General features: G+C 43.3%; 1 protein-coding gene across 1 annotated transcript; it reads right to left on the reverse strand.

Annotated features, from left to right (window-relative positions):
- Positions 1-1,320: 1,320 nt before the first annotated feature.
- On the reverse strand, positions 1,321-11,820 carry LOC139376447 (zinc finger protein 431-like). Its single transcript, XM_071119060.1, has 2 exons — positions 11,217-11,820; positions 1,321-5,254 (listed from the first exon to the last, which is right to left on the reverse strand). The coding sequence occupies exons 1-2, from the start codon at positions 11,566-11,568 to the stop codon at positions 3,870-3,872; spliced, it is 1,737 nt and encodes a 578-aa protein (XP_070975161.1). The 5' UTR covers positions 11,569-11,820; the 3' UTR covers positions 1,321-3,869.
- Positions 11,821-12,173: the final 353 nt, after the last annotated feature.

The raw sequence follows: 12,173 nt of genomic DNA on the forward strand, positions 1-12,173 counted from the left end.
TGTGCCATCCATGCAATCCGCACGCGTCCTTTCTTTCCTCCCCCCATCCCCCGCTCCCCCCCCAGCTGCAGACGCGTATGACCTGTGACGAGCCGGGCAATCACGCCACAGGTGTGCTCTTGAGCCACACCCGTGGCAAGCCTTGGGCTCGTCACACTCCTTGGCCTCGTGCTCTTCCGACCCACAAAAACGACATTTCTTGGCGCTGCACGAGGCCAGGATATGGCCGTAGGCCATACAACGCCTGCAGAACGGGGGCTGACGTGCATAGTAGAGTGTTCCCCTGTCAGCCCCCAGGGAGAACATCGCCGGAGGATGGAGGTAGCCATCCACACTCTTCGGGGACTCCCTGAGTAACGCCTGGAAACCTCTCCTCCCATTCCAGAAACCCAGGGAGTCCCTGAGGTACCTCGCTGAGGAGACATTGTCCATGTACCTCCCCAGAAAGGCCCTCACCTCTTCATCTTTCACATGCGGATTGTACATGGTTACGGTGACCACCCTGAAGTTGTTCTTCGCCAGGCTGGTCACCGCATAATGGCACAGGGGTCCCGTTTTCTCCGCTTCCTTTGCCATCTTCATTACTTCGTCATGTTTCTCTTGCTTGTGAAACGTCACATCAAAACCCTTTTCATTTGGGTTGCCTTGAAGGCAGAGCACTTCCTTCACCTCTATCCTGAGGCATCCCATCAATATGGTCCTTCCAAAAGTTTCCCTGCCCCAAGGTTCCATCTCCTTTTCAGTCCATGAAAATCTTACGGTATTTGCTATACCAATCCCCGGAACCGACCAGGTTTGCTTGTTTGTATTCATTTTTCTTCAAAAAAAAAAAAAAAAAGCTCTCTTCAGAAAGAAGCTTCAACACCAAACTTAGACAGGAAGCCAACCAAAAAGGTGAAGCAACTAAAGGTGTTGACTCTCCACATCTATCAAGACAACTGGAGCACTGGGCCAGACACTCTTAAATAGAACCTGGACCAGCTCAGGTAAAACACCTTCCCACTAACGAGATGGACAAGCCAGCACAGGTGTAACACATACTGACTAACGAGGTGACACCAATCAGTGCTAATGAGCTACACGTGCTAACGAGCTTCATGTGCTAAAGTCCAACCTCAAAACATAAATGGAAAAACCAAAGCCTGTAACACCTTCTCCCTTAAGACAAGAAATATATCCTATATTTTTGTTGGACAAGTTTGCTCACCACCAACAGAAAACAACTTCCATTTCACATTATAATCAACTACAATGCTTCACCTTCACCAATATAAACAAGAAAAAACACCTATTCCTAAATAATAATAAACAATCGTATTATTTTTTTCTCATTTTTCTTTCTATTGAATCCTAAACCTCACTAGTTTCTCGAACTCTCATCCCCTTGGAACGAGCCCAAACAAAACTCAAATCAAATTGTATTAGTCACATGCGCCGAATACAACAGTGAAAAGCTTCCTTACGAGCCCCTAACTAACAGTGCAGTTTCAATACGGAAAAAAAGAAGAGACAAAACTCAAAATAAATTGTGATCATGGTAACACACTGGCAAAACACAAATCTTTTTGACTGCCCACCAGAGAGATAATCAGCAACCTAGTTTTCCTTACCACGGACATGTCTGATTTCAAGAGGAAACTCCTGCGATATCCGTAGTAACTTTCCACCTCACTGCAGAGCTTCTCCCTCCTTTCAGGGTTCACTCAATAGGCATGTTGTTGTATCAGGGCCCAGTCCGCAATATCATGCTCTAGTACATTTGGTTTGGCACATGTGAGAATTAACCCTGATATTCTAAAAACAGGGCAACAATGTCAACATAATTGTACCAAAAAATTGTCAGTTGGTTGCATGAATAAATATCACTACCAAATGTTACATGAAATGTAAATATGAAATATTTGATTGCATAGTCATATTTTCAACGTCTTTTCAATTACATTTTGCTTGGTGGGATAGCCCAATGTCAAAACACAGTTTTAACGTGTCCAAATCAATAACCAATATGCAGAAACAGTTTGGGATAAATTGAAAACCTAACATGTGTTATATACACAAACATCTGCCACAATAATCACATTACTTGTATTTTTTTAAAGAAGCTCTTTATAAACGCTGTTGTTGTTTTGACAAGTAGCAATAAATTACTGATATTGATTAGGGGGGAAATTAGGTTGTAGTGCTGTTGAAACTGACACAACAAAAAAAAACACATGGTAATGGGAGATATATTTTACCTCACTGGTTAGAGGACAACCTACAGAAGACAGTCAGCTGCAGTTGGAGTGATGCATTTAAATTTAGGGGTCGCTAAACAAGGGAATGCAACACTTATTTGTCATCACTCATCGATATCATGCTAAAATCATTTGTGCAAGAGGAGGGAGATTATGTTGCACATCCTGTTAAAACTAACAGCTCAAAAACCACACGGAATCTGGGAGTAATGTGTACATCCCTGGTTAGAGGACAATTTGTAGAAAACAGCTAGCTACATTTTGATTCAAGTGGGTCGCCAACGTGGTAAGTGTAACACAACTCCTAATTGTCCCTAGAATTTCTAAGCAAACAGCTGGAGGCAGGACTTTCTCCTATAGAGCTCCATTTTTATGGAATGGCCTGCCTACTCATGTGAGACGCAGACTCGGTCTCAACCTTTAAGTCTTTACTGAAGACTCATCTCTTCAGTAGGTCCTATGATTGAGTGTAGTCTGGCCCAGGAGTGTGAAGGTGAACGGAAAGTATCTGGAGCAACAAACCGCCCTTGCTGTCTCTGCCTGGCCAGGATGGTAAGTTGGTGTTTGAAGATATCCCTCTAGTAGTGTGGGGGCTGTGCTTTGGCAAAGTGGGTGGGGTTATATTCTGCCTGTTTGGCCCTGTCCAGGGGTAATATCGGTCTCCTGACCCCTCCTTATGCTGCAGTAGTTTGTGTGTCGGGGGGCTAGGGTCAGTTTGTTATATCTGGATTACTTCTCCTGTCTTATCCAGTGTCCTGTGTGAATTTAAGTATGCTGTCTCTAATTCTATCTTTCTTTCTCTCCCTCTGAGGACCTGAGCCCTAGGACCATGCCTCAGGACTACCTGGCATGATGACTCCTTGCTGTCCCCAGTCCACCTGGCCATGCTACTTCTCCAGGTTCAGCTGTTCTGCCGGTGGCTATGGAACCCTGACCTGTTCACCGGACGTCCTACCTGTCCCAGACCTGCTGTTTTCAACTCTCCAGAGACAGCAGGAGCGGTAGAGATACTCTTAATGATCGGCGATCCTGATGTGCTGACCTGTTGCACCCTCGACAACTACTGTGATTATTATTTGACCATGCTGGTCATTTATGAACATTTGAAGATCTTGGCCATGTTCTGTCATGATCTCCACCCGGCACAGCCAGAAGAGGACTGGCCACCACTCTTAGCCTGGTTCCTCTCTAGGTTTCTTCCTAGGTTTTGGCCTTTCTAGGGAGTTTTTCCTAGCCACTGTGCTTCTACACCTCCATTGCTTGCTGTTTGGGGTTTTAGGCTGGGTTTCTGAACAGCACTTTGAGATATCAGCGGATGTAAGAAGGGCTATATAAATACATTTGATTTGATCTCTTATTTTGTTAATCAATTTTTGTTAAATCGCATAAATAGTACTCTTCCATTTCAGAGCCGGGATTTTTCGCCAGAATTTCCCCCAAGGCTAATATCCATATCATGTTGAAATCAATTCATAAGGGGGCAAACGTTTAGGCTTCTACATTGTGACATCATTAAAATACTCTTACTACAATGTTAAAACATTCTACATTGTGACATTAATTAATTGAAATCATGAAACAACTCCTTCATGTATATATGTTCTAATATTCAATCAGAGATCCTTTATCAGATTATCTCTGGTCACAGCTATGAGATTTCTCTCCTGTGTGTGTTCTCTGGTGTAGTGTCAGAGAGCCAGATGTAGCAAATCTCTTCCCACATTGAGCACAGCTATAAGATTTCTCTCCTGTGTGTATTCTCTGGTGCACTGTCAGACGGTTAGATGTTGCAAAACTCTTCCCACATTGGCCACAGCTATAAGGTTTCTCTCCTGTGTGTGTTCTCTGGTGCACTGTCAGATAGTTAGATGTAGCAAAACTCTTCCCACATTGACCACAGCTATAAGGTTTCTCTCCTGTGTGTGTTCTCTGGTGCACTGTCAGCTCTCCAGATTGACCAAAACTCTTCCCACATTGATCACAGCTATAAGGTTTCTCTCCTGTGTGTGTTCTCTGGTGCACTGTCAGATGGTTAGATTTAGCAAAACTCTTCCCACATTGACCACAGCTATAAGGTTTCTCTCCTGTGTGTGTTCTCTGGTGCACTGTCAGATGGTCAGATCTAGAAAAACCCTTCCCACATTGATCACAGCTATACGATTTCTCTCCTGTGTGTATTCTCTGGTGCACTGTCAGATGGTCAGATCTAGGAAAACCCTTCCCACATTGATCACAGCTATACGATTTCTCTCCTGTGTGTTTTCTCTGGTGCACTGTCAGCTCTCTAGATTGACCAAAACTCTTCCCACATTGATCACAGCTATAAGGTTTCTCTCCTGTGTGGATTCTCTGGTGCACTGTCAGAGAGCCAAATGTAGCAAATCTCTTCCCACATTGATCACAGCTATAAGGTTTCTCTCCTGTGTGTATTCTCTGGTGCACTGTCAGAGAGCCAAATGTAGCAAATCTCTTCCCACATTGATCACAGCTATAAGGTTTCTCTCCTGTGTGTGTTCTCTGGTGCACTGTCAGAGAGCCAGATGTAGCAAATCTCTTCCCACATTGATCACAGCTATACGATTTCTCTCCTGTGTGTATTCTCTGGTACACTGTCAGATGGTCAGATCTAGGAAAACCCTTCCCACATTGATCACAGCTATACGATTTCTCTTCTGTGTGTGTTCTCTGGTGCACTGTCAGCTCTCCAGATTGACCAAAACTCTTCCCACATTGATCACAGCTATAAGGTTTCTCTCCTGTGTGTATTCTCTGGTGCACTGTCAGCTCTCCAGATTGACCAAAACTCTTCCCACATTGACCACAGCTATAAGGTTTCTCTCTTGTGTGGATTCTCTGATGAATTTTAATGCCTGATGAGGTGAATCTCTTCCCAATGTCAGAGCAGCAGTGAGTTCTCTTCCCTGTGGGAAGAGATCTGGAGAGACACTTCTCTGCCTCTTCAGCATCATGATGTTGTTGAGGCTCCCCAGAGGATCCACGATAGTACCGTCTCTCTCCTGTGTGAGCAACAAAGTCAGATGATTAAAGGCCCACAACAGCGGAAAACCACTGTAAAAGAAAGGTGAGGCCAACAGAGTAGCCATGATATTGTACAACAATTGACATCTGTAATGAATGCTAAAATTATTTGACAATTGTCTTAAAATGAGCAAGAAGTCATATTTTGCCTTGTTTTCACATTAGTAGTAACATTGATGATTGTAGACTAGAAATAAGTTACTCATGTTGTTGAAACTCTAAGCAGTGTGCCAGACAACTTTTGGTCTCCAATATAGGCCCCTTTCTGTGTTTAACAAAATTGCGGCACAAGGGCGATGCACAAACAATTTGATTGCAGAAACACCTCCCTGCTAATGAGGAAACCGCAAGTTATGGATGTAGTATATCTGCCTGGAGCAAAAATGATGAGTAAAAATTGTAGTTTTTCACAATGTATTCTGAATGTGAATGGGGGAAAACTCAGGGGAGGAACCTCCATTTCCAGAATGCTTATGAGTACATTTCACACTACTTTGGATTATAATTGTAAGGCTCATTTGAATGTCCTGCTTAATATAATGTTTGCTACAGTATTAATAATTGTGTAATTATTGAAGAACCGCATTAGACAGTATCCATTTGGGTGTTGCTAGTAATAAAGTTACAATTTTTTTTGTATTTCATCTTTATATAACCAGGTAGGCCAGTCGAGAACAAGTTCTCATTTACAACTGCGACTTGGCCAAGATAAAGCAGTGCAGTGAGACAAAACAACAGTTACATACACTTGGGATAAACAAAGGTACAGTCAATAACACAATAGAAAATCTATATACAGTGTGTGCAAATAGAGTAAGGAGGTAAGGCAATAAATAGGCCATAGTAGCAAAGTAATTACAAATTAACACTGGAGTGATGGATGTGCAGATGATGATGTGCAAGTAGAAATACTGGTGTGCAAAAGAGCAAAAAAAGTCAATAAAAACACAGGGATGAGGTAGGCAGTTGGATGGGCTATTTACAGATGGGCTGTGTACAGCTGCAGCGATCGGTAAACTGCTCAGATAGCTGATGCTTAAAGTTAGTGAGGAAGAGTCTCCAGCTTCAGTGACTTTTGCAATTTGTTCCAGTCATTGGCAGCAGAGAACTGGAAGGAAAGGCGGCCAAAGTAGGTGTTGGCTTTGGGGATGACCAGTGAGATATACTTCCTGGAGCACGTGATATGGGTGGGTGTTGCTATGGTGACCAGTGAGCTGAGTTAAGGCGGCCTAGATGACTGAGACGAATATGTAGCGAGGGCCAGCCGACGAGAGCATACAGGTCGCAGTGGTGGGTGGTATATGGGGCTTTGGTGACAAAATGGATGGCACTGTGATAGACTTCATCCAGTTTGCTGTGTAGAGTGTTGTAGGCTATTTTGAAAATGACATCACCGAAGTCAAGGATCGGTAGGATAGTCAGTTTTACGAGGGTATGTTTGGCAGCGTGCGTGAAGGAGGCTTTGTTGCAAAATAGGAAGCAGTTTTTTAAATTTAATTTTGGATTGGAGATGCTTAACATGAGTCTGGAAGGAGAGTCTAACCAGACACCTAGGTATTTATAGTTGTCCACATATTCTAAGTCAGAACTGTCCAGAGTAGTGATGCTGGACGGGTGGGTACGGGCAGCGATTGGTTGAAGAGCATACATTTAGTTTAACTAGCGTTTAAGAGCAGTTGGAGGCCACGGAAGGAGTGTTGTATGGCATTGAAGCTCGTTTGAAGGTTTGGGCCCAAAGAAGGGCCCCATGTTTACAGAATGGTGTCATCTGCGTAAAGCTGGATCAAGGAATCACCCGCAGCAAGAGCAACATTGTTGGTATATACAGAGAAAAGTGTCGGCCATAGATTTGAACCCTGTGGTACCCCCATAGAGACTGCCAGAGGTCCGGACATCAGGCCCTCCGATTTGACACACTGAACTCTGTCTGAGAAGTAGTTGGTGAACCAGGAGAGTCAGTCATTTGAGAAACCAAGGCTGTTAAGTCTGCCGATAAGAATATGGTGATTGACAAGAGTCAAAAGCCTTGGCCAGGTTGATGAAGATGGCTGCACAGTATTGTCTCTTATCGATGGCGGTTATGATATAGTTTAGGACCTTGAGCGTGGCTGAGGTGCACCCGTGACCAGCGCGGAAACCGGATAGCACAGCGGAGAAGGTACGGTGGGATACAAAATGGTCAGTGATCTGTTAACTTGGCTTTTGAATACTTTAGAAAGGCAGGGCAAGATGGATATAGGTCTGTAACAGTTTGGGTCTAGAGTGTCACCCCCTTTGAAGAGGGGGATGACCGCAGAAGTGTTCCAATCTTTAGGAATCTCTGACGATAGAGAGGTTGAACAGACTGGTAATAGGGGTTGCCACAATGGCAGCAGATAAATTGAGAGAGGGTCCAGATTGTCTAGCCTAGCTGATTTGTACGGGCCCAGGTTTTGCAACTCTTTTAGAACATCAGCTATCTGGATTTGGGTGAAGGAGAAGCCGAGGAGGTTTGGGCAAGTAGCTGCGGGGGGTGGGGAGCTGTTGTCCGGGGTTGGGGTAGCCAGGAGGAAAGCATGGCCAGCCGTAGAGAAATGCTTCTTGAAATTCTCGATTAGCGTGGATTTATCGGTGGTGACAGTGTTTCCTAGCCTCAGTGCAGTGGGCAGCTGGGATGAGGTGCTCTTATTCTCCATGGACTTTACAGTGTCCCAAAACTTTTTGGAGTTAGAGCTACAGGATGCAAATATCTGTTTGAAAAAGCTAGCTTTTGCTTTCCTAACTGACTGTGTGTATTGGTTCCTGACTTATCTGAAAAGTTGCTCAAGGCTAGCTTCGGGGCTGGGCCACTCGGTAGCAGCTAACTAGCTGAGATTATCCAGTGTAATTGTCCAGAGTTTACGGCAAGAATATGGTGATGTGGTGGAGAAAAACAGTCCGATATGCTCATGGATGATATTGCACTGTGTAGACTGACAAGCTAAAAGCGGCTGGTGTCTGAGCTAAAAAAGATAAAGACCGCTAGCAGTGGCTAACAATGACTAAACAGCTAGTAGATAATTAGCTGGATAGCTTCTGATGGAGGTTCTAGGTATACGGTCTAAAAAAATAGCAGATCCGTATCACATTGGGTGAGGCGGGCTGCCGGAAGGTATATTTAATTTAAAAATGTTAAAAGAGATTGTAATATATACAAAAAGACAAAAAAAAACATAACATTTACAACAAACACGTCTTACTGCTATGCCATCTTGGATTACAAAATGACTCTGTTAAAAACCATTGGATTTAGCAAACTGAAATTATTTAGTATTTCTGTTTCCACGAAAACTGTTTTCCAAGCGCACCATAAGGAGCCACTAAATTATACATAGTTCGAGTGCATTTCAGAATACAAAAAAACTATCCAACAGCAAGATCCAGTATTTAAGTTGAAGTTCATCATATGACAAGCGTAACGTTATGTCTATAACTACTGATCCCTGAAGGAGATAAACTAGGTACAACATACTATTAAATTCACACCTCGTTGGAAGCCCCGCCTTCTACAGGTGATGAGCGTGAGGCTCTGATTTATTCCTTAAGTTTAATACCGCTCTTCACCGACCCAGGAAGGGGTAGGGCCAAACAGGTGTTGTACCTCATTTCCCTCCTTCAGGGAACACTAATTATAGTGTTAGGTTCTAATTTTGAGTAAGTGAGTGTCCGTGAGTAAATAACTCACTCCAACTGGAAAAGGTTGCAGACTGCTGGTGTAGTCTATTACTAGTCTATTAGTGAACACTTCAGGAGCAGAACGGCAGAATTTACAAATTCCAGCAGCGGAGGGGTTCTCCTGGTTAAGATGGGGCGGCAGCGTACCCTGGTGGTTAGAGCGTTGGACTAGTAACCGAAAGGTTGCAAGACCGGATGCCCGAGCTGACAAGGTACAAATCTGTCATTCTGCCCCTGAACATGGCAGTTAACCCACTGTTCCTAAGCCGTCATTGAAAATAAGAATGTGTTCTTAACTGACTTGCTGAGTAAAATTAAAATAAATAAATAATTAAAAAAGGTTATATTGATGACCGGCTCCACCTAGTCAGGTTATACTGATGACCGGCTCCCTCCTAGTCAGGTTATATTGAATACTGGCTCCCACCTAGTCAGGTTATATTGATGACTGGCTCCCACCTAGTCAGGTTATATTGATGACTGGCTCCCACCTAGTCAGGTTATATTGATGACTGGCTCCCACCTAGTCAGGTTATATTGATGACTGGCTCCCACCTAGTCAGGTTATATCGATGACCGGCTCCCTCCTAGTCAGGTTATATCGATGACCGGCTCCCTCCTAGTCAGGTTATATCGATGACCGGCTCCCTCCTAGTCAGGTTATATCGATGACCGGCTCCCTCCTAGTCAGGTTATATCGATGACCGGCTCCCTCCTAGTCAGGTTATATCGATGACCGGCTCCCTCCTAGTCAGGTTATATTGATGACCGGCTCCACCTAGTCAGGTTATATTGATGATCGGCTCCCTCCTAGTCAGGTTATATTGATGATCGGCTCCACCTAGTCAGGTTATATTGATGACCGGCTCCACCTAGTCAGGTTATATTGATGACCGGCTCCCTCCTAGTCAGGTTATATTGATGACCGGCTCCCTCCTAGTCAGGTTATATTGATGACCGGCTCCACCTAGTCAGGTTATATTGATGACCGGCTCCCTCTAGTCATTTGTGTCTTATTTATTTAATCAAACAGCGTGCTTAAAAGCATAATTACGTTCAGTACATATAGATTTTATAAAAACACATGGGGTGATTGGTAGAAATTACAGATTACTCTTGGTTAACCAAGATGTATTTTAGTTGGGGACAACACTAGAACATGATTTTGGGGATCCCGAGTGGCGCAGCGGACACTGCATCTCAGGGCTTGAGGTGTCACTAGACACCCTGGATCAAATCGAGGCTGTATCACAACCGACTGTGATTGGGAGTCCCATAGGGTGGCGCACAATTGGCCCAGCGTCGTCCGGGGTAGGCAGTCATTGTAAATAAGATTTTGTTCTTAACTGACTTGCCTAGTTAAATAAAAGGTTGCATTTAAGTAAATTTAAATAAGTGTGTTTCATGACAAACCATTTTTTACAAATCCGTCAAGGCACCAACTCTGAGGAGGGTTTCAAACAAAGGTTTCAAACAAATTCATGAATGTAATTGAATCTAGGTATGTCTTGCCTTTAATGTAAAGGCATGAACAAAAATTGGTTGAATATTATAAAATGACTTATCAACAGCTCTAATAATTTGGCAATTATAGAATATACTACAGTATATAGCCTCAATCTGTTTAAAACAATAATTTTGACGTCATGGATGGCCAGTCTTTGTATTCATAGTGTAGTGAATTCAGGAGGTAGCCCTGAGCTGAACTCAAACCTGGGTCCAGTGACTGTCAAGCCAACACTGTATAACTGTTATGCCAAGATGTCGGAACTTCTTGACGAGGTCGCTAGGTGTTGGGTTGCAGTTACTCCAATAGCTGCTTTCTCTATGAATGTGAGAGTAGTTACACTTCTCCTTCCCCCTTCCTCAGCTGTTTACCAAACCAAGCCTCTGGGCAGCCATTTTGTTGTTGTTTAAAAAACCCACACAACCAGGCAAACTGCAGTTGTTACATTGTTCCTATCATCCACGATATCAACATTATAGCTTTAATCATGTTGAGGCTATACAGTGTTGATTTACATTGTTTCTAAACAGAGTAAAACAATATATATTTTTGGGATCTGATGAGGTACAACAGTTGAACTAAGCTCATGTGGCATGGGTTATATTCTTCAAGAATCAATGGCTAGAAATAAATAATTAAAGTCACAATATGGATGTAGCAATTGCACATTTTCGCTTTAACACCAAACATCAGTTCAACAACTGCAGAGTTTGTGCCTCTGTTTTTAAGACAGTACTTACTCGTGTTAATCAGGGAACGGTTTCTCAAAACCATCTTATGGCTAAATTCAGCGTTAGAACGGTCGGACGCCTTAAGATGCGTTTGGGAAACCGGGCCCAGATATCCAGTTTCCTCCTCCTCCTTCTTCGATGTAACAGTCATCTCCCCCTCTTCCTCTTTCAATCCATAAACTGCATCCTCCTCCTGTAACATCCTCCTCCTGTAAAATTCTCCTCCTGTAACATCCTCCTCCTCTTTCACTCTGAACGCGTCTTTTTCTTCTTTCACAGCAACGGCCTCACCCTCTACTTCTTGTTTTACTGTGATACCCACCTCTTCTTTAGTAGGTGGAGAGTAGCTTAGTGACCGCATGGTCGGGGATATTAGCTAGCTAGGCTAATGCTAACTTAACCAGCCCGCTAGCTGAATAATAACAACAACACCGTAAATATGAAATTAAACCGGATAACTAACTAGACGACAGAAGTGGGTTTAAAACACAGTGTCTAATACACACGAACGCGTCTAAAGAGCTTTATTGGCTCGCCTATTTTGTCTAGCAAGCTACGGAGGTGTCTGACTAACTGTTTTTGCTGCTGAAAGAAGCGTTCCGTCCACTAGATTAAACGTCACACAATCAGCATTGCCTTAAAGTCGCACATCGTCATATTCTGACGAGAGGGTAACGCTCAGTCAATATATTTTTTCTGTGGTTTCATTTTTCGTCAACCGTTCCATCGCATCTTAGTTAATGTAGAGACAAACGATTATGCATTTTTTTAATCATAAAGTTCATTCACAAATCACAAATACCGGAGCATGTGAGTTCAAATTGACTTTTTATTACTTCATAATAAAAGCCGAGCCGGACAACTGCCTTCCAGCACACACGTTTTATACATGTCATTCTTACGTCACACTCACAGTAACTCCTCTTATTGGCTCATCACCTCTGGCATTTAGCCACCGTCATCATA

Source organism: Oncorhynchus clarkii, chromosome 20, assembly GCF_045791955.1.
Source record: "Oncorhynchus clarkii lewisi isolate Uvic-CL-2024 chromosome 20, UVic_Ocla_1.0, whole genome shotgun sequence".
Lineage (NCBI taxonomy): Eukaryota > Metazoa > Chordata > Actinopteri > Salmoniformes > Salmonidae > Oncorhynchus > Oncorhynchus clarkii.